Genomic DNA, 23,697 nt, shown 5'->3' with positions numbered 1-23,697 from the left:
CACTTGTATCCACACCGAAAAAAAGAAGAAGCTGTCAGTGCTTTATTGAAGTGAATGCAGACTCATCCACCTGCAACAAGTGCTTGGCAGTAAAATGGTAAAAAAAAAAAAAAGTTGTTGTGAAATGTTATTTCTTATTTTTAAATGTATTAGTTATTAATCGTTTCACTTATGTCACTTAAGTATTAAAATTACTGGTTTGTTCAACTTGAATGTCACAACATTTTATACAAATAAAAAGGCATCTTGTATTATTTTTAATTTTTTTACAAAAATGTGCATGTTTTAAATTTTTTAGGTACCGGTTAGGGCACTGTTTAAGCAACGGCACTGTTTTTAAATTACCAATTTGCTATTGGAATCCGTTAAACTGTAAACTTTATCCATCCCTAATCAGGACATAAGCTTCACTGATTTGTGGAAGTGATGTCAGATTTGATTAGGACAAACCTACAGGTATAGTTTGTCAAATCTACCATTGTTTGACTGTTTCTTATCTCCAGGTGTGCACAAACTGCACTCAATGTACATTAAAAAAAAAGATATAAACAATTTATCGATATCGGTCTTGAGTAGCAGGAAGTTGACGGAAGTGATGGCTTGAAAAAATATATAATGTGTATCCATATTAAACATTGCAATAGTCAAAATGTGCAAGAGGAAAATTTGGCATAAGTGAATGACCGAAAGTTGCAAACCCACAGAAAGCACAGTCAGACTGAATTGAAAGATGCAGGATTTTGAGTTGTGTTGTGCTGCTTCAGTTGTTCAATGGAATATGTGCTTTGTGTTCAGATGGTTCAAACATTGGCCGGCAATGGAGCCAATTCAATATGGGAACACAGTCTTCTGGACCCTGCCCAGGTGCAGAGCGGCCGAAGAAAACCCAACCCACAAGACAAAGTCCAGTAAGCATCCTCACTCACCACAAAATGTGTTCTGTGTCGAGTAAGTGTGTTCCTTTTTTATTAGATGCCTTTCATTTAAATGCGTTTAATTTAATTTAACTTGCAAAAATACAGTATTTTTCGGACTATAAGTCGCAGTTTTTTTCATAGTTTGGCCGGGGGTGCGACTCATACTCCGGAGCGACTTATGTGTGAAATTATTAACACATTACCGTAAAATATCAAATAATATTATTTAGCTCATTCACGTAAGAGACTAGACGTATAAGATTTAATCGGATTTAACGATTAGGAGTGACAGATTGTTTGGTAAACATATAGCATGTTCTATATGTTATAGTTATTTGAATGACTCTTACCATAATATGTTACGTTAACATACTAGGCACGTTCTCAGTTGGTTATTTATGCGTCATATAACGTACACTTATTCAGCCTTATTCTTTATTTATTTTAAATTGCCTTTCAAATGTCTATTCTCGGTGTTGGGTTTTATCAAATAAATTTCCCCAAAAAATGCGACTTATAGGCCTACTGAAATGAATTTTTTTTTTTTAAACGGGGATAGCAGATCTATTCTATGTGTCATACTTGATCATTTCGCGATATTGCCATATTTTTGCTGAAAGGATTTAGTATAGAACAACGACGATAAAGATTGCAACTTTTGGTATCTGATAAAAAAAAGGCTTGCACCTACCGGAAGTAGCGTGACGTAGTCAGTTGAACATATACGCAAAGTTCCCTATTGTTTACAATGATGGCCGCATGAAGTGAGAGAGATTCGGACCGAGAAAGCGACAATTTCCCCATTAATTTGAGCGAGGATGAAAGATTTGTGGATGAGTAAAGTGCAAGTGAAGGACTAGTGGGGAGTTGAAGCTATTCAGATAGGGAAGATGCTGTGAGAGCCGGGGGTGACCTGATATTCAGCTGGGAATGACTACAACAGTAAATAAACACAAGACATATATATACTCTATTAGCCACAACACAACCAGGCTTATATTTAATATGCCACAAATTAATCCTGCATAAAAACACCTGCGTGTTTGTTATGCTAGCTCCTAGCTCCTCTGCTAGCTCCTAGCTCCATAGAACACGCCAATACAATTCAAACACATGATCAACACACACAATCACTCAGCCCAAAAGACCGTTTACCTAACCCAAGGTTCATAAAGCTTATATATTTTAAAAAAGTTACGTACGTGACGCGCACATACGGTCAAGTTATCGAATGTTTAGCAGCCAAGGCTGCATACTCACGGTACCTGATATTCAGCTGGGAATGACTACAACAGTAAATAAACACAAGACATATATATACTCTATTAGCCACAACACAACCAGGCTTATATTTAATATGCCACAAATTAATCCTGCATAATAACACCTGCGTGTTTGTTATGCTAGCTCCTAGCTCCTCTGCTAGCTCCTAGCTCCATAGAACACGCCAATACAATTCAAACACCTGATCAACACACACAATCACTCAGCCCAAAAGACCGTTCACCTAACCCAAGGTTCATAAAGCTTATATATTTTTAAAAAGTTACGTACGTGACGCGCACGTACGGTACGGTACGTGTTATGCTAGCTCCTAGCTCCTCTGCTAGCTCCTAGCTCCATAGAACACGCCAATACAATTCAAACACATGATCAACACACACAATCACTCAGCCCAAAAGACCGTTCACCTAACCCAAGGTTCATAAAGCTTATATATTTTAAAAAAGTTACGTACATACGCAAAAAAAAGCCAAAGCTGCATACTCACAGTAGCACGTCTGCGTCTTTGTCATCCAAATCAAAGTAATCCTGGTAAGAGTCTGTGTTGTCCCAGTTCTCTACAGGCGTCTGTGTATCCAAATCAAAAGTCCTCCTGGTTAGAGTCTCTGTTATCCGAGTTCTTCCATCTTGACTGCATCTTTCGGGAATGTAAACAAAGAAGCGCCGGCTGTGTACTGTTGTGGCTGACTACGTTCGAAAAATACGTCCATTTCTCACCGACAACTTTCTTCTTTGCTTGCTCGGCTTCCTTCTCCATAATGCAATGAACATGATTGAAACAGATTCACGAACACAGATGTCCAGAATACTGTGGAATTATGAAATGAAAACAGAGCTTTTTCGTATCGGCTTCAATGTGGAAGGCATACCCGTGTTCGCCGGGCTACGTCACACGCATACGTCATCCTCAGAGGCGTTTCAAACCGGAAGTTTAGCGGCAAATTTAAAATGTCACTTTATAAGTTAACCCGGCCGTATTGGCATGTGTTATAATGTTAAGATTTCATCATTGATATATAAACTATCAGACTGCGTGGTCGGTAGTAGTGGGTTTCAGTAGGCCTTTATACTCCAGTGCGACTTATATATGTTTTTTTCCTTCTTTATTATGCATTTTTGGCCGGTGCGACTTGTACTCTGGAGCGACTTACACTCCGAAAAAAACGGTACTTTATATGACAAAGTAACACTGGGATGACAATGTTTATGAATAGTGTTGTTAGTGTATTCTAATTTTAAACAGTAATGTCTTGGTATTGAGTAAAACAGTGTAAGGCTCTCTTCCACTAAGGACTTTTATAGTCAAATCTGATTCATTAGATTTTGCGCATAGTTGATGATCAGTTGAAACTATGTTGTTGTTTTTTTAACGAGATAAATAATAATATAGTAGTGTATACTAACTGGTATCAAATACTGTAAATCTAACCACTATAAGGTGATTTTTCAGCTATATAAAAGGAATACTGTCATTAAAGTGAAAAAAACAGAGATCTCAAGAGGATTATTTTCAGAAGGTGCTTGTTCTACTTTGGACTAAAGGAAAACAAAGAAAACAATCTGAAGTCATGGTAGTTGTATTTCTAAGTTATTATGCCATGATTTTACCCGTCCGGCCCACGTGGGAATAGATTTTTCTCCATGCGTCCCCTGAGCTACAATGAGTTTGACACTCCTGGTTTAATGAGTAGCTTCCCAAACTACTCATCTAGTTCCTCAAATCTGCAACTACCTTCAATTCTACTTTAATTATTTTATTACCTTAGCCACGCTCATCCTACCTGGCTACCAGACACCCTCTCCACTGATAAATAGCACCCTTGGTAAGTTGGAAATTGTTTTACCATATTTATTTGCAGGCTTAAATAAGTCATAAAAAGTATCAATAATTATCGATCAATATAAAAATCTTATATTGTGATATAGGTTTCAGCCATATCGTCCAGCCCTATTTTCTAGTGACAGCCAAAATTGTAAGCAGATAAGAACCATCTTTTACTCCCTAAAATCTATTTGTATGCGACTCTGCACACAAGGGTCTATTACCAAAGATGAACACAATCAATCTATCCTCCCAACACACATGCTGAACGCGGGGGGCTTCATTAGGTACTTAACTCCAGAGAAGACCAAGGTTTAACGTGTGATGATTTGTGGTTGATAGTCGAATCAGGCTTTTTGTAATCTAATCATTAATACTATTTGAAAACAGCCCTAAAAGAGTGTACTCATCTAATTGCCCATTTTATTCTACAATTTCTCCCTCTGCAGCCCCACAAAGTCAGAGTTTATCAGAGCCAAGTACCAGATGCTGGCCTTTGTGCACAAACTACCCTGTCGCGACGATGACGGCGTGACTACCAAGGACCTTAGCAAGGTGAAAACACAACTGAGGCCAGTTTAGGTTAATTAGGAAATTGGACTCAGCCAGTTCAAGGAATTGCCCATGTAAGCAAAGAGGACTTTTCATGCACTGATGTCCCACACCTAAACACATAGACACATGTATTCAGACTGACAGATACAGTAAAAAATCCCCCATAGGAGAACATTTGAATGACAAAGCAGGATGTAATAATGAGCTGTGCTGCAGTGGAGCATCACTAGGCTAATAAGAATGTTGTGCCTGTTTTTATCTCAGCCTTATTTTTAATCTTTCCCCTGTGTCAATTTCTTATTCTCCTTTCATTTGCCTGACTACTGCCTTCTGTGTTCTTATCAGCAACTTCACTCAAGTGTGCGGACAGGGAGTTTAGAGACGTGTCTTCGGCTGCTGTCCCTTGGTGCTCAGGCCAACTTCTTCCATCCAGTATGCAAAAAGACACTAATTTACGAATGACACAGTTCCTGTTCTACTTTGGGGCTGTAGTGATGCTCGTATATACCTCCCTCATTGTCCTACCAGGAGAAGGGCACTACCCCACTGCATGTAGCCGCCAAGGCAGGGCAAATCTTACAAGCTGAGTTACTCGTGGTATACGGCGCCGACCCTGGAGCCCCGGACATCAATGGACGCACACCAATGGATTACGCCAGGTAATACCCACATGGTTTTCAAGTACATCTGCTGATAAAAGTTAAAAGTATTCCAAAAGTAATTTGTTCCTATTGTTCGTTTCAGGCAGGCGGGTCACATAGAACTTGCAGAACGGCTGGTTGAGTGTCAGTATGAACTGACTGACAGGCTGGCGTTCTACCTGTGTGGCCGACGCCCAGGTATGCCCTGTTTATAAGATATTTTCCTGACAATAGTGCATTAGCAGCTTCCATACACTAATCTGCATTTTTCTTCAGATCACAAGAATGGACATTATATCATTCCTCAAATGGCAGATAGGTATGGACCATTGACATGATTATTTTCTTTGGTATTGCATGAGTGATGTGTTTTCACAGTATTGTGCATTGTTTTGTACAAAACTAGATTCAGTTACTGTTTTGATGCACCTTAGTATTGTGACCAGAGGGTGGCACCAGAGTGTATATCAAACCACTTTGAAGTGAGTTCTGAATTTAGACAAGTTTGAGAGAAGATGACATCAAATGTGTGTGATATTAAAAACCTCTAATGATTTTAGTTTTAAACATTTAAAGAGATAATGTCAAGTTGCATTGTAATGACAGAAATTGCAGAGATTAGCCTTACTAGTTGATAGCTGAGTCTTCGAGCTGTGATTGAGTCTGATGGTGTAGTCACATTTTCCTCAACACTTAAGTTTCCCTTCAGAAATTGCAAAATATTTTTTTTACTAAATGCCTAGGTCATTCCGTGTAATGATTTCGATACTTGATGTGTGTTTGGATTTTTCATCATCATCAGCAGCAGCAAATGGGATACCAAAAGTGCAGTCGTGTCAAAAAAAATCAAGCTCAACATTACTTAGCTCAGCCTTTTTCTGACTTCCTGAGCTTGAAGAATATACAATCAAATAAACAGTACCTCACAACAGTGAGTCATAGGAGTGTGACGAAATATCAAACTGTCCTGATAGTCAACATACGATTTGATAATCAAAACACTCTTTTTCTTTCCCCGATACAAACTGTTGTATTTTACCCTTTGGTACGTTATATATTGTTTTGTTAATAAAGATGTGGACTGGCACATCAGCCATCTTGGATCACGCAACAACAACGAATCATTTATTAATTCGATTGGAAAAAGGCTTCAATTAATTGTTGAATGAGTGTTTGTAATAAAAATTGGAACTTTGCAGACATAGTTTTCGCACGGTCGCTGCAATTGAGCGCACATGAAAGCGGAGATGTGGAGGTGCTGTGTTCTGTATTGAGGCGAACAGCAGATTTTTAAAAACATTTTTATTAATGCACACTTGTTAAAAGTGCAATATTGATGATTTTTATCTAAAATATGCATCGGGTCTAAAATAGTGTTTTATGGAATTGGTCAATTAATCTAACAAACTAATCAATAGATTTTTCAATGTTAAAATAATCAATAGCTGTAGCACTACGTTTCGCAATGTCTTCAAACAACAACACTGCGGCATCCTGTAGGGTACACTCATGTTGCCCCTGGTGTTAGTCACAGATGAAAAAGAAACAAAGGCGCTAAACTGTCGGACTCCGGAGATTCAGTAATAATTAAAAATGCATCAGCGTCAGTGAAATCAAAAATTTGCACTCACTTCAGCTTTTATAGTGTGGGTGGGACAAAACTGGATAAATACTTTGCAGTATGTAGGAAGTGTCTCATGAAAATACAATACACACAACGAACATGCACAGCCACTTTGTTACGTCACCACTCCGAGCTAAGAAAGATAAATATTGATTTATCTATTTAGAAGGTACATGTTTATTTTGTTACATTTCTACTCAATAGATTTGATCTACTTGATACACGTTTTTCTGGATGGGTTTAATGAGAATAGTGTTACTGTTTGTGACACACCAACAACAATGTTGACAGTTATGTTGCACTAAACAGATTAATAGTTTTTACATCATTGCTGTCTTTACTGAACTAAAATGATGCCGCAGAATATAAACTGATATGATTTTTTTTCTCCTTTCAACCCTGTCATTGACATAAAGAGATATCATGATCATGATGCCACTTATTTCTGCAATTACTGGTACTTTATTGTATCTTTTCATCAGACTTCACTGAAGAAATTACACTTTGATACAATTCAAAGTAGTCAATGTGCAGCTTATATAACAATGTAAATTTACTGTCACTTCAAAATAACTTAACATTGTGTCAAAGAGTAATTTCTTCAATGTGGTCTCATGAAAAGATATAATAAGAGGTCTACTCAATTTTGTGTTGTATTGCAAATAATGATGTAACAATAAACGGTAATAATAACTATGGTAAAACTTCCGAAGGTTAGTATCACTGTTTTGAGTTAAAATTATCCAAAAACCGGGATTAATAACTTTACTTTCATTAACTCACGGACTGACTGGCGCCAACTCGCTAGCTTAAATGCTACCATGAAAACAGGAGACATTTACGTCTTTATCCATTAAGAGGCGGCATACCCCAAAAAGAAACACATTTCTGTCTGAGCAACTAAGATATTCAATCGTGCATATTGAGCTTAACATTGTACAAGCTGTGCTATCTTTCCTCAGAAGAAAAAAGACTGAGGTGTTTTACGATGCGTTCAAGGATCGGCAAATGGAGTGGGACACAATAAATATAAATAATAATAATAGATTTTATTTGTTATGCACATTTTATTTAAATGCATCTTTAACTGCTACAGTACAAACCAATATTTAAAACAATAAAAGCTTGGCCATTAAAACAGATAAAATACTAAGACTAGACTAAAAGTGATGGTGTTATCAGTGAAGCATGAGAAACACAACACATGCAAAATAGTGGATATTCTACCAGTGTGTCTTATTTATTTTAGTTATTAAAAAAGGTTACTTTGTCAAAAGAGTTCAGTGTGTGTATTAGTACTTTTTTTAGCACATTAAACAATACAGCGATAGTAATGATAACCGTGATAATTTTGGTCACAATAGCTGTGATATGAAATTGTCATATTGTTAGACTCAGACAAACTTAGACAAACTTTAATGATCCACAAGGATCATTATTGTTACATCATAATGGCAAAATAAATGTTACCATATAGAAATAAGGAATATTATCTTACTTTACTTAATTTTCTAAATGGTTCATCTTTGGATAAGAACATTTGAAGCGGTTTTGATGTGGCTTCTCTACCCTTCTTCCTGTCTGTTTCTTCCTTTTTCTCACTCGTCTTCTGTTCTCTCCATTTTGCTTCGCTTGATGGAGCCAGAGCTCGTCCTAAGTGCCCGACACAGAGGTATCTTTACTTTTCTTGTTCCTACTCTCCCCCCACCCAAAAAATACCTTGCTTCATTTTAACCACTATTTCTGTAACCCTATCTGTGGTACGATTCCCTGTTGTACAAAAAGCTTTCTAAGTGGGAAGAACATCATTAAGATTTTTTTTGTCTCACTAATAGCCAAAGAAGCAGTAGATTAACTTGGGTTAATTATTAAAGTAGCAAGGCGGCAGCTTGGCAGCTTTTAGCTGCCAAGCTGTAGCTTTCACCACCTCAGTTTCATCCTCCCTCAGAAACTCTAATGAACCTCAACAAGCCCGTTCAATGTGACATCCAACATACAACAATTCAAATGTTCCGCCATCTCCCTGTCTACCCTGGTCCCTTATGTCTCTCTCATGTCTCATTTACCGTGTTCTCCATTGCAATATTTATCACCCTTTGTCCCTTGGTTTATTGCACTCTGTTGTGAATTTAAGGTGCTCTTCTTAGGGTTGTTATCTGTGTTTTTTAGTTTGGACCTTTCAGAACTAGCCAAGGCTGCGAAGAAGAAGCTACAAGCGGTGAGTTGGCTTGAATTGTGGGATTTAAAGGGGAACTGCACTTTTTTTTAAACGTTACCTACAATTCGCAATACTTATGTGAGACAAGAACACACATGTTTTTCCCTTTTCTGTGCCTTCTAAATATTTAAATACTGCTAGAAACAGACAGCTTGGAAAAAATGGGATTCATCTACTCCATCTATAAATCCCTCTAAAAAATATCCAAGACCCACCAGCAACGCTCCATTTACATGCTGTAACCTGCACATTGACCAAGTTATAGCAACATTCTTATTTTAAGAGAATAACTACTTTTAGTAACACAGTGCCTTGCTCACAGAGAGGTAAGCTAACTACTGAACTGCTGCTGCTAAATCACCTCTTGAGTTTGGAAAAGTGTTTGCTAGATTAACAATCACGACTCGGATTTGTATAGTAAATGGTTGTGGCCATAAGCCGAAAAGTTGGTCAATTTTGATATTAAACTTTTAAAATGATCTACTTTGTAAATAACTGTTTTTTTATGTTTGTATTTTGCATTTTCAGTTTAGCACTTAGCACATGATGGTGTAGTGTTTCACTACAGATGGGTCTGCTTATCGCCCTGCTTCTAAAATGTGTAGCTCATCCTTCCTACAGCCAGGATGAAAAAAATACAAGGTTCTGGATGATCATTTGTCCCAAAGCAGTCGTCGTTGGCGCTCACATAGTCTGCCGTGGTTAGCAATCATTGCTCTGTGAAATCAGTGCGCCCAGAAAAAAAGTTCTAGAAATGCTTAGAATTACCAAAATACTGTAAATATTACATCTTATCATCAATGTGCCTACAGTATGTAAAACAATTGTTCAAGATTTTTTAAATGTTTTTTAAGAGTCCTTTATAGACTGAATATATTGTTTCCCCATTACCTGCTTTGTTAGCTGCCTCTAGCTAGCATTTTTTTGATGATTTAGAATGCACAGAAAGAAAATACATCTGTGTTCTTGTCTAACAAAGGGATTGTAAATGATAGGTAACATTTCTTCAGATTTGCATTAGAAGTTTGGGGACAGTTGCATTTGAATTGGCTAAGACTTCTGTCTCTTTTTCATGTAAATATCACACAGTTGGTCATAGTAGTAGTAGGGGCATCTGGGGTACACACCTATTTTCCATTTTTCACTGCTGTTACCGGCTGGCTCGGCCGCTTGCTTAGCAAACATGGGAACTACAAGGTAATACTTCTAATATTTGGTCAATTTAGGTTCAAATGGTGCCAAGCTAATGTTGTGTCAGTGACATAAAGTTGTTTTATGTACTAGTCAAAAAAATGTCATTAAATAAATTAGCAACAGAGCGTTGTCCTTCCTGCTCTCCAACACAAATCACTCTGCTCCACTCACCCATCACCAATACCCAATAATAAAATGATTAGTGTCATCAAAGAGGCCTACAATAAGATCGCTGTTTGTTGCTTTGATGGTACAGAACTATAAGACTACAGTATATTTACCTATGGCCTTTTTCCTTTTTGTGTGACAGCTGAATAACCGGCTGTTTGAAGAGCTCGCAATGGATGTGTACGATGAAGTGGATCGCAGAGAAAACGATGCAGGTGAGCCTCATCCAGTAGCTGTGATCTGTTAAGTAGTAGAAAATATATACCGTATTTTTCGGACTATAAGTCGCAGTTTTTTTCATAGTTTGGCCGGGGGTGCGACTTATACTCAGGAGCGACTTATGTGTCAAATTATTAACACATTACCGTAAAATATCAAATAGTATTATTTAGCTCATTCACGTAAGAGACTAGACGTATAAGATTTAATCGGATTTAGCGATTAGGAGTGACAGATTGTTTGGTAAACGTATAGCATGTTCTATATGTTATAGTTATTTGAATGACTCTTACCATAATATGTTACGTTAACATACCAGGCACGTTCTCAGTTGGTTATTTATGCGTCATATAACGTACACTTATTCAGCCTGTTGTTCACTATTCTTTATTTATTTTAGATTGCCTTTCAAATGTCTATTCTTGGTGTTGGGTTTTATCAAATAAATTTCCCCAAAAAATGCAACTTATACTCCAGTGCGACTTATATATGTTTTTTTCCTTCTGTATTATGCATTTTCGGCCGGTGCAACTTATACTCCGCAAAATACGGTATACACACACACACAGGGAAAAAAATGTGTTTGGCAGACATTGAAAATTAAGGAACTGACTTCAGAGGGAAGGAAAAAATGTTTTAGAGTGAGGGAGGAGGGAGAGAAACGGACGAGGGAAGACTAAACGGGGAATTGCCTCACAAATTCTTCAGTCTCTTTTCTGGAGTGTCTTCTCTCGATACGAGTTGCAGGGGAATTGACTTCTTTTCAGTAAAGCTGGAGGTAAGTGACAAGGACAGGCAGGATGAGGGCACAAAATACAGTTATGCATGTGGATATTTTGGTCCACTCGTCAGCATTTGGCAGTCTAAGATGACGATTTTACTGAACCGCACACATTTTTTTTCTCCTCCTCATCCCCAGTGTGGCTAACTACGCAGAACCACAGCACTCTGGTAACAGAAAGAAGCGCTGTGCCCTTTTTACCAGTCAACCCTGAGTACTCTGCCACACGGAACCAGGTAAAGCCATACTCGCATACAATTTTATAATATATAACCTGACAAAAACAATATACAAAGAGGTTCACATAATGGAAACCAAAGCAAACGCAAACTTAGGAGTTTTTCTGTTTTTAAAGGGTATGAGTGTGAAAATAGCAGCCTGTTTCCATCCTGCCCCTTTACTCACTCTCTTGCTGTGTGAAGAAAAATAAATCCCTGATGTCCTCACACATAGTTTATCTTGAACTTTGTGACTTGTAATGGTAAACATTTATTTTTTACTACATGAAGTAAAAACAAACAGATCACCATGTTTGAGCAGCCATAAGAAAGTTCATGATCCTGATAACTACTATTCATGGCGAAAAAGACAGAAAATACTAAAGAGTACTCTAATTATAGTTCCAGTACTTTTTGATTGATTGATTGATTGAAACTTTTATTAGTAGATTGCACAGTACAGTACATATTCCGTACAATTGACCAATAAATGGTAAAACCCGAATAAGTTTTTCAACTTCTTTAAGTCGGGGTCCACGTAAATCAATTCATGGTAAAGTACGATTCCAAGCTTGTTACTTTAAATATCTTTCTTTGCTCGTATTTGTGTTTATAATTGTGTGTTCCAAGTGTTCAGTATGACTGTGTTTTTCCACAGCACATGATCTTTGACCACAGTATTCTCACTGGCAGTGAACCACAAGCTGACGGCTGAATTTGTATACTGAAAAAAACTAATGATAGTTCATACATTTTAACTACATTGTAATTTGGCCAGCATGAGGGATAATAAGTAAACATCTTAGCTGTTCATATCTTCTCTTGATCTCTCTTTTTTAGGGTCGTCAAAAGCTTGCCCGTTTCAATGCCCGGGAGTTTGCCACACTTATCATAGACATCCTCAGCGATGCCAAAAGGAGACAGCAGGGGAAAGGTCTCAGCAGCCCAACTGGTGAGAAACAAAAGGAAGCGTTTGAACAAGTTTTGCTATACTTTTTGGTGGCTAATTTGGTTGTTACGCTTACTGCATTACAGGTATATAGTTTAACTACTAATACTTTAAATAGCTACAGGACAGCTTACATTATTTCAAGCAAACTCTATGATGCACAAATGTGTTTTATCTATAGAAGTTTGCTGAATTTACAATAACATCCTTGAATACAGGTGGGTCTTGGGTTACAAATGAGTTTCGTTCCTAGAGTGTGATACAAGTCGAGTTTTAGGGTACGTCGGACGTTATAGCTAAATGAACACCTGTGTCATTCAATTTGTACACATTAAAGACTTACACAATACAGTAATAAAAAGATTGAATTCAATAATTAAATGATTTGAAGAAAGGGAACAACTTCTTACTTGTATTCTTGTTTTTGTCTTGCACCCTGAAAGGGGCATTGTCAGAGAGGGATAAGAAGCTTATTGGGAGGAAAAAGTCTGTTAGGTGTGTCTTGATACAACTTTTTCACTTTCAATACTATCCTGATATTGATTTGATACGATATCAACACGATTTATACATTTAGTGTTTTGTAATGTGGAATGTTAGAACATGTTTGAAGAAGTGAAATTACTCAGACAACAACGTTAGGTATGAAACACTAACCTTTTCATTAATAACCATCTGATTTCAATCCCGGGCTCTGGATCTTTCTGTGTGGAGTTTGCATGTTCTCCCCGTGACTGCGTGGGTTCCCTCCGGGTACTCCGGCTTCCCTCCGGGTACTCCGGCTTCCTCCCACCTCCAAAAACATGCACCTGGGGATAGTTTGATTGGCAACACTAAATTGGCCCTAGTGTGTGAATGTAAGTGTGAATGTTGTCTGTCTATCTGTGTTGGCCCTGCGATGAGGTGGCAACTTGTCCAAGGTGTACCCCGCCTACCGCCCGAATGCAGCTGAGATAGGCTCCAGCACCCCCCGCGACCCCGAAAGGGACAAGCGGTAGAAAATGGATGGATGGATCTGGTATTTTAAATGGAAGTAGAAGAGTAACTGTTTTTGTAGTAACACTTAATGGCCACAGTAATGAATAAAGGTTCGGGAAATAATACATTTTTAGATGCATCGCAATTCGGACATGGTCGATTATAAAATCGATTAGCATACATCATTAATCGACAATTGATTGATTTATTGTAAATACAGTAATGTAGACAGTTCTAAAATTTGACTGACTGCAGCAAGCCACCTCACTGAGAGTTCCAAGCAGCCTCGTTATTTTAGGGAACTTATGATATTATTTTGCACACATTTTCATTAATTTAATAAATGTGATGGGAATTCATTAAAGTGTTTCTTATTAAAAATGCACTGTTTTAAAAGTTGCCAGTAATAAATGCTTATTTAGTGAAATGAAAACAAATGTAAAACTGCATCAATATACATAAATTAATAATCGATTTTTAATCAAATCGTAGCTCCTGAATCGTAATTGAATCGTGAGGTGCCCAAAGATTCCCACCTTTAGTAATGAATCAAACAATATTGCAGTAAGTTGAATGATGCAGACACATTTGTTACTGGACACTTTCTAAAACGTTTCTGCCTTAAATACTTTGTGTGTTTAAGCAATATGCAACTATAACTATTTGATACTTGTTTATACTGTATTGAAAAATGTCATGTTTTAGACAGCATTATTGTATCAATTATGAACATTTATTTTGTGCACCTAGCTTTTATGCTATTGGGTGCTTAGCTGCTGTGTAGCTGCTAGGTCGTAGTAGTATAGACCATACCATATTTAGTTTTTTCTAAAGTACTTAATTAAAATGAAAGACAAGACCCACCTTGTGTGATTTTTGTAGAATATTTAGCTGTTAACTGGCTGTCAAGCTTTGCGTTGCATATTTGTATTGTAGGACTGCTTCTATCAGAGCACTTATATCAGAGGTCAGATATATTCCGATACTTTTTTTTTTTTATATTGGACCCATATCAATATTGGATCGGGACACTCCTAGTCTCATTAATGAAACCGTTAGGCTACTTAGTTAGCACTGTACATTTCATAGTACAAGTTCCTTTCTGATGTTCAAAGATACAATCTTTATCCTTGATAATGGTTGCAACATTTGTGCAGCTTGGACTAGGCATGCAACAAATGTTTTCTCTGCTTCTCCACTGAGTTGTTTACGATGTCTAATTTCGCTTTACTTTTTACTTTCACTTTCATTTTGGGTAGCAGAAGAAACGTCTGCCTCACACTTAGTACACATAATGAAATGCAAATATGTAACTAATGTAATTAACATCACAATTTCCACATGTTTCTCCCTCTCAGACCCATTGGACCTAGGCTTTGACGATGACCAGCATGACTACGACAGTGTAGCATCTGATGAAGACACAGACAGCGAGCTCACCACCCAAAATAACAACAACACGCAACGCAACAACCGTGCAAAGGTATGCTAATCAAACAGACAAACAATTCAGATGTAGAACATTGAGGCATATTCATGGTTTCCTCCATAACTGCTTGTTCCTGTATGCTGTACAGGGCTGAAAACTGCCACATAGCCCTTAAGTGACATCACCAGTCGTATTCGGAGTCCTGTTAGACAGCCATTGTTTGTCCTCAGAGAGAGGAAAGGGGAAAAAAGTCTGACTGGCACTGAAATGCTGTAGTATTCAAAAATGGACCGCTAGAATTCTAGGCTTTTTCTGGTCAAATAAGAAAAGTAGAAATCATTCCCATTTAAGATGTACATTTTTTTTTTGGGCAGCAATTCCCAGCCACCAAAGTATGTGCTGCAAGACTTTATCCAATGTCACTTAATTTGTCCAAACATTATATTTATTTACAACAAATATAGTATATTTGTTTATCTATCTATGCGAGCGAATTATAGCAATAGAGAGAACAACAAAATTATCTTTCACTAGATGGTGGAAAGTACTGTAAGAGGACCTATGAGGATTTCAATGTACATTTAAAACACTTCCTTGTGGTCTAGATAGTCATGTATTTGATATGGTTTGGTGTAGATTTTGCTTCCCAGTCACTTTTATAACTCGTCTTTTGAGTCTGTCTGCAAGATGTTCATTTCTGGAGGCATTCCCAGATCGCACATGAAGACACGCCCACACTCTCCAAATGTATCATAATTTATCTTTTGAAATTGTACACTGTGCGCATGCCACGATTAGATGAAAATAATACTTTATCCTCCTCTAGCTGAGAGCTTGACTTAACCTCAGGGCTGCATAGAAAGTTTATTTTTTTATTGGTAGGCTGAAGACCCTCCTTTTTGATTTGGCTTTTATTAAATAATTATGAATGTTATTTAAGTCATCTATACTATTTTATTTATTTATGCTAGATTTGATTTAGTTCTATTCATTCTATTTTTACTGTGTGTGTATATATATATATATATATATATATATATATATATATATATATATATATATATATATATATATATATACACACAGTAAAAATAGAATGAATAGAACTAAATCAAATCTAGCATAAATAAATAAAATATTATATATATATATATTTTTTTCATGTTCAAGTTTTAGACTTTTAATCTTAGCTCTTACTGTTACGTCTTACGGCTCCTGTGATAGTGTTTTTCACCTGGCTCCTCTGTAGTGTGCCATGCATGCATGTGTGTGTGTGTGTGTGTGCTATTTCTGTGTATATAACTGATGTTTGGGGGAGGTCAGTCATCGGGGAATTAATGTTAAGTCTTTAAAGCACTTTGTGTTGCATTTGTTTAATGTGGGAAAAGTGCCTAAGAAAGTTTGATTGGATGGTTGATTAATGTCGAAATAAGTGCACCCACCTCGTTATGATGTCAAAATGTAGCCAGGCTGCAAAACCCCGCGAACAGAGGCATTCAAAACTGCGTGCAAGCTCATGCCAAATTCATGAACCTTATGATTTGACACTTTAGCATTGTTTAACATGAGTATCTGACATTGTGACAATATATATAAGTCAGAAAAAACTAAATTCATCATAGGTCCATTTTAATTAACCTGCATATCCACCTGTTGCCGTTCATACAACTTAAAAGGTCAATGCATGATTGGTGGTGTACCGTGAGATTCGTTCAATTTAAAATACCGGTTTGTGCTTTAGCTTAATAAAAGTTGGGAAACTGCATTAAAGTATAGTATGCCTCAATTGTTTATATGATAATATCAAATGGTACTCTATTCAGTAAATACAATTCACATCAGTTTGTAGATTTTTTGTAATCTACAGTGGGTATTCAGAACTGTTGCAGGGAGTACTCTAAAACAAGCGTGCTCTCTGGGCACAGGAAGTGGGGGTGGACATTGCATAGAGAGAAAGAACTAAAGCTTTACTGTAGTCTGTTTGGTCAGCTGCAGTTCTTGCCTTCAGGCAACTGTACAGCTGTTTTTTTTTTTTTTACACATTTCTTAGCTCTATTTATTTTTTAGTTTAGTCTCCCTTACGTTTACCCTGCATACATTCAATATGCAGAAATTTGAAATTGTAACCCAAACCGATATGTATGAGTGAACATAAACATCAAACAATTGTGATGATTTACATTGATTTTGTGCTTTAATTGTTTATGTCTTTTTGCTTGCCTCGTTGTCCTGTCAATTCAGAGTATGGACTCGTCAGACTTTTCGGATGGACCAATCACACTGCAGGAGTACCTGGAAGTAAAGAAAGCCCTTGCCTCCTCGGAAGCTAAAGTGCAGCAGTTAATGAAAGTCAACAACAACCTCAGCGAGGAACTGAGGCGTCTCCAGAAAGAGGTAGGGCGTCATTAATGTGTAATTCAGGACAGGTATACAGTCGCAGAAATTATATATTTTTATTGTGTGTCATGATGGCCATGCCACACATAAGTCATTATGAAAAGAAAACAAGATAAGGACATATTAAACCAGACATAAACATATTGACTGCAAGGGGACATATTTTTGCATGTGTCATTTGCAATGTCAATTTCTTCTGGTGACCCGTTGTGTGTTGCGTAAAACCATGTAAATTTCAAGTTTGTCCTTAAATCAATTCACATTTGCTTCACTTTGTTTCCCCATGTGCTCAGTGAATTTTTGCCCTCCTTATTTATATGTTTAATCGGTTCTCTAAGAAAAAAATAAGGAAAACATGAAGCAATACACACCCTGGCATGCAGCCACATCAACATTTTGTAATGGGCATGTATGAAATAGGTACAGTAGATCTATGAAGTTGTGCATTCTGAGCAGATGTGAAGACTTCATTGGTTGCACAAGGAATCAGATTTTAGGTGTACACAAGCCTACAAAATTGTAGTTTGACTTACAGTCAACAGATGTTTTATTACATATACCATGCACCTAATTAGATCCAACACAAGACTTATGAAAATACTGTACAGTATTAATTGTATGTTTGTTTTATTGTTGTAGTTTGCAGTGGTGTAGAACTGCACTGCAATTTACAAATAGGTGTTTATTTTATCCACGTTACTTTTATTTAGCTTAATTACAGGGGCAAACTATTAAAAACACTTCTCAATATGATGGAATGCAGTTTTATACTACACATAATGATATATATTAAATGCATACCTCGATGAGGGTGTCCATCAAACCTGAGTTAGATGACATTTTAGACACAACTCTTTGTGGATTGTGCAGCTGTACTTATTGTTTTGGTTGGCAACTGTATTCATAGTTTATATCCCCTCTCACTAACCGTAAATGTCAAGTACTGTATGGAGACCTCCATCCCTCCGCAGCAACTGGTTCCTTTCTCATCACGTAACTACTGTATGCTGACATGTCATAACCACACATCCGCCCCTCCCCACTACTGGTTAATATTTCAGGTCCTGTGCATCCCTCTACTGTACCTGTGCTTATGAATGTTTGTCTTTGACGATTCAGTTGACACACGCCCCCTCCCTTCCCTTCGACCTCCCCATTTTCCTCCTCCCATCCTCTCATCCCTTCTTGGTACCTTCCTCCTCTCATGTAGATCACACGGATGCAGACAGAGAACAGCGTGCTGCGGGGGGGCCAGCAGACTGGGGGATCAGCGGGCCATGGGGTTGGGGGCCCCGGCGGAGGAGGAGCCTACTGGCCAGGAGGCGGGATGCGAGGAGTGATCGGTGGCGGGGGTATGAGCGGATTGGGGACAGGGATTGACGCCTCAGTGCTCACAGCGCCGTCTTTAGCCACGCCTCAGTCCCATCTCCATCGGAGAGACCGCCAGGCTTTCTCCATGTATGAGCCCGGGGCTGCCCCTAACCCCACGGCCCATGGTCCCCCAGCCTTGGACTCCCTGGCAGCCCGACTGCAACCCCTCAACACACCCAGCGTAAGTTAGAGCTCTCTCTTCCCACTTGCCACCTTCTTTTTGGAGGCCCTGATTGGCTATTTTTTAGCTATGCTGATGGGTGATCGTCCAATCCTTATCTCGCCATTCCTCATTGATTCATTCTCTTTCTGCACTCCAGTTCCTCATCGTTTTCTTTCAGAAATATACATCTGTGTGATCTCCCATTCAGCTTTGAAACTTTAGCACTGATTGTCAAAGATAATCAGACCTTTTCGTGAACCTTGATGGAAAATTGCATTAAGTGAATCATAATGAGAAAAATGCAACATAAGGCCTTTTTTCACCATAAGTTCAGGACATTTAGGTTTCTGCAACCTTTAGTTCCTGCAACTTCTTGTAGACCTGTGTCGTTTATGTTTCCACCATATTTCACAGTTTAGGGTAGTTTATACAAATCAGGCTGATGACATATAGATGAGTGGTACAGTATATTTCTACACTGATACAGACAATATTAGGCCATATTTATTTGACTAAACTGTAAGTAAATACAATACAAAGCATTAGGATACAAAATTATATGATTTAAAAACAAAGTTTACAAAATGTTTCATTGAAAATCAGGGTTTTGACCACAGTGTCCAAAGTCGTCTCCTCAGGAAAATATGACTTAAAGAGGGTCAGGCGAGTCCTTATTGTCCATTTCAGCTTTAAATAACTATATATAAATAATAAATGTCAGTGTTTATCTTACAGTGACAACATGAACACATCAGATTTAGCCTTAGCCTGTTAACATTAACATTTGGTTCACTCGGGTTGAGTCTAATACCTACACAGATGGTGTGTCGCTGACTACTGTTACAGCATGTAACAAAGTAAATTTGAATGTGAATATTTGATGTGATTTACTTTTACTTTTTTTTATTTACTATATTTATTTATCATTCAAACGAGGTCAGAGTCCCGAAGTCCGGCAGAATACTTTATATTCCTCTGTAAATACATAAAAAGAAAGTCAGTGCACTTCTCGTAGCTTCGCATATTGAAATTAAGTTTGTAAAAAATAATAAACAGCAATAAACTGCATACTACTTTAAACACTACAGCTGAGTAAAAACACTGCAAGATAGTTCCACTGATAGTTCCAGCATTCTTCAGCACACAGATGCCCCACATAAGTTCCTGCAAGTCAAAAGTCTATTTCGTTCTTCTTTCCCTCAGTTGCCAAGAAATAAAAAATAAACAAGTTGTCGCGCATACTGTAATGGCGGCTGAAATTTTGAATACAAAGTTTTTGGAAAGCCTGAGCTGTGTTCAAACAAATCAGCCCACTCTTCTAAAGTTCCTGAGGAATTAAGTCCCACCTCGCTACCAGGAACTAAAATAGTTCCTGTGGAACTTTATTTACCAGGGTAGCTTTTGGTGAAAAATGCGGGGGTATTTCATTTGCCGGGGTAAATGGGAAAGTTCCTGCAGCGGTCAAAGGCCTATAGAAACTTTAGTCTGTTTTCTTTGCATAGCAACACCACTGATGCTCTTTCCTTCATCGTGAGCTTTTACATTTTCAGCCTCTTCATGTTGTGACAAACATGTACACACTTGTGCACAGACGCTCACATGCATACATTTACAAACCTGATCCAAGTGTCTAGCACAGGTCCATGAGTACAAGTTAGGTTTGCTCACAATACTGTAATCTTCTCACAAATATTTACCTTGTTTGTCTTTCTGTCTGCCTCATCACCTGTCTTTCTTGCCCATTGCAGTACAGCCATGCATCCTCTGGATGTAAGCATTCTGTCCATCATTGTTTTGTTTGCCATACATTTTCCTCACTGTGGTTGCCCTCTCCTGATTGCACATTTTAGCATTTGAGAACATGCCGCTGTGTAGTGAATAGGTAGGTTTGCACAAGTTAGTTTTTGGTGGTTAGTTGATGGTATTTGCACAATGTCAGTGTTTGATAGCTATATAAACATCCTCCAGTCAGCAAACTGGCTCTTGCTGACTCGTCTGCTTTTTTCTTCCCCGAAACATCCCTTTTCTCTTTCTCCACACTATTTTCTACCCATCATAATCATCCTTCCTTTAATAATATATGCCATATATTTATTGTCCATACTTCTTCTCAATGCAATCGCCCTATTCCTTTTTCCCTACACCTGTCTCTGTGTTCCCACAGGTAAGGAAGGGTAGTACGGGGGGTTTGGCACCGTATGGAAGCCAACATTTATCCGGGTCTACAGAGATGGGCCGATACATGGTGAGTTATTCCAGTTTGTACATGATGATGTCATGACTACCTCTTACCTAGTCAACAAGGATAGGCTCCAGCTCACCATTGCCCCTGAAAGGGACAGGCAGCAAAAAAATACATTATGTGGCAATTTATTAAAGGGGAACTGCACTTTCTTTTGCAATATTTCCCATCATTCACAATCCCTATGTAAGACAAGAACACATTTTTCTTTTTTATGCATTCTCGTAAAGAAACGTTAGGAAAAGTCAACTAAGAATTGAGCCAATGAGAGTCGCTCTATTCCGCTTATAAAACGCTCTAAAAAACCTCCAAGGTTTTATTTATATACTGTACATGCTGTAATAATATATTTAATGTAATAACAGGCACATTCACAATCATGTGATATTTACAAGGGGTTAAAAAAAAATGTTTTTCCGAATGAATCACGATTCTTACTTAATCGATTCAAACATCTATTTTTAAATATTTTATTTTTTTAATTTGTCCTGTCCAGACACTCAGGCAAAACATACTGTTGATGTAGATGCCCATATCTGCTGTACAAATTTACTTTAGAAAAAAGACGTGTGGGATACTTCTCTTGTTGCCTTGTTTGTACTTTGACTTTCTTAAATGTTTGGGTAGAATTTTATTGAACATAAATCAGTTTTCTTTTAAGTAATGTACAAATTTATCAGAACTGTTATCAATTTCATGGACAAATGCAGGTAACCATAGAACTGGCACCCAATGTTATCAAAATATTTAAAAGTATTGATTTTGAATCGTGAATCGCTTCTGAGTCGAATTGTTACCCCCAAGAATCGAATCGAATCGTGTGGTGCCCAAAGATACACAGCCCTTATATTTTACTTAATTTGCTCATTTTAAGCATACGGTATCGCAACGTTCGCTTTTCCCTTCAACAACAACACTACTAATCATGACTGATTTTATGAGAGCCATCATCTACTTTGGGACAAATGATGATCCAGAAACTTATATTTTTGAGCCTGAATATGAGGAGGTTGTGTTACAAGCTTTAGAAGCTGTGTGCCAAATAGATCCAGCAAGCATCATGCAGCAGTATTGCCAAGTGCTAAATAGGAAATACAAACTACGAACATATTAAAACAATCACTTACTGCACAAAATCTGCTCTCACTAGGATGCCGACTGATGGCATATTTATATCTTGCCGTTTAGATAAAGAATTAATCATAATCCACTCTGAGTTGAAAAAAAACAACATTTAAAAGGTGCTGCAAACAAGCATTTTATTTCTTTCTCGCTATCTTTAGGTCTAAGTTGGATGTCAAAGTTGACCAACTTCTCAGTTAATGGCCTTCTATTTTCCAGGTGAAAGGGCATGATTTATAATCTAGATTTAACTTTAACCAGCTCAGTGGCGATGCACTAGCTCACCGGCTCTATGTGTCAATATAGCAAGACAAGCTAGTTAGCTCTCTGTGATCACGGTGCCACTAAACATATTTGTCTGTGTTAGCGCTTATAATAACAATATCGCTAATACTTGGTTAATATTCAGGTCACAAGATATAAATAGAGTATTGTTAATGGTTTGTGGATGTTTTTTAGAGGGATTTATGGGCAGAATATTGTATTCTCATTAGCTGCACTGTCAGCCAACTTGTCTGTGCCATATTTTACAATTTAGAATTCATCAAAAGAAGAAAAACATATGTGTTCTTGTCTTACATGGGGATTGTGAATGATGGTCAAAATTCCCAAAAAAATGCATTTCTCCTCTCACCTTTAATGATGCCCATCCTGACTTTTATTTGTGAAAAACTGCTGAAATGTTAGGTGTGCACTCGCCTTTGTAAAAAGTGTATGTAGAATAACTACTGAGGAATGACATGATTGTTGTGTGTTTTGTTTTCCTCCCTAGTTTTCCAGATCAGAGAAGCACAGCAGTGGCACCGACAGCGATTACGACAATACACATACGTACGAACCCTCGATAAGGTCAGACTTACTTTGGACACTGTATGCAGAAGTGGGTTGAAATATGTTTTCTAATATGACAGCGTTTGCAAACCCATTAGAAACGATAAACAGAGAGTAAGACATATCCAAGCCTTAAACTACTGTAGTAACAGTGCATTTTCCACTTGGTTAAATCCAACAATTTGAGTTTAAGGCCTTAACATTTCAAAAATTCTCCTAAGATGTCATAAAAGTTGTTAAATACGATTTTGAAAGGTCTTAAAAATCTATTAACATTACTTTTATTTAAAACATGCATAAACTTCAGTCTTGCTTTTAAATGTTCCGATTTTTGAGGACACTATAACGGAACTACAAAACGGAACCAAAGTAGGCTACCTGTGCTATACGTGCACAGCGGTGGGTTGTTACAGCTTAGCATAGCAGCGGAGAAAACTTACCGTATTTTTCAGAGTATAAGTCGCTCCGGCCGAAAATGCATAATAAAGTAGGAAAAAAACATATATAAGTCACACTGGATTATAAGTCGCATTTTTTGGGGAAATTTATTTGATAAAACACAACACCAAGAATA

General features: G+C 37.6%; 1 protein-coding gene across 2 annotated transcripts in view; it reads left to right on the top strand.

Moving 5' to 3' along the window:
* git1 (G protein-coupled receptor kinase interacting ArfGAP 1) overlaps positions 1–23,697 on the top strand; it is a 55,104-nt gene that overhangs the window by 14,429 nt on the left and 16,978 nt on the right. Inside the window, exons 3-18 of one of the 2 annotated variants that reach the window (XM_062068063.1) lie at positions 796–908; positions 4,473–4,578; positions 4,924–5,010; positions 5,107–5,237; positions 5,323–5,417; positions 5,496–5,538; positions 8,489–8,515; positions 9,013–9,061; positions 10,566–10,638; positions 11,562–11,659; positions 12,482–12,593; positions 14,927–15,051; positions 17,239–17,391; positions 18,605–18,946; positions 21,093–21,173; positions 23,065–23,141. In XM_062068063.1, coding sequence (XP_061924047.1) covers positions 796–908; positions 4,473–4,578; positions 4,924–5,010; positions 5,107–5,237; positions 5,323–5,417; positions 5,496–5,538; positions 8,489–8,515; positions 9,013–9,061; positions 10,566–10,638; positions 11,562–11,659; positions 12,482–12,593; positions 14,927–15,051; positions 17,239–17,391; positions 18,605–18,946; positions 21,093–21,173; positions 23,065–23,141 — 1,712 coding nt within the window. The remainder of the gene's footprint in view (positions 1–795; positions 909–4,472; positions 4,579–4,923; positions 5,011–5,106; positions 5,238–5,322; positions 5,418–5,495; positions 5,539–8,488; positions 8,516–9,012; positions 9,062–10,565; positions 10,639–11,561; positions 11,660–12,481; positions 12,594–14,926; positions 15,052–17,238; positions 17,392–18,604; positions 18,947–21,092; positions 21,174–23,064; positions 23,142–23,697) is intronic. The other variant, XM_062068064.1, reaches the window with a different exon arrangement.

Source organism: Entelurus aequoreus, linkage group LG13, assembly GCF_033978785.1.
Source record: "Entelurus aequoreus isolate RoL-2023_Sb linkage group LG13, RoL_Eaeq_v1.1, whole genome shotgun sequence".
In the NCBI taxonomy this organism is placed as follows: domain Eukaryota; kingdom Metazoa; phylum Chordata; class Actinopteri; order Syngnathiformes; family Syngnathidae; genus Entelurus; species Entelurus aequoreus.
The sequence above is the reverse complement of the archived record's forward strand: the minus strand, read 5'-3'. Positions and strand labels throughout refer to the sequence as shown.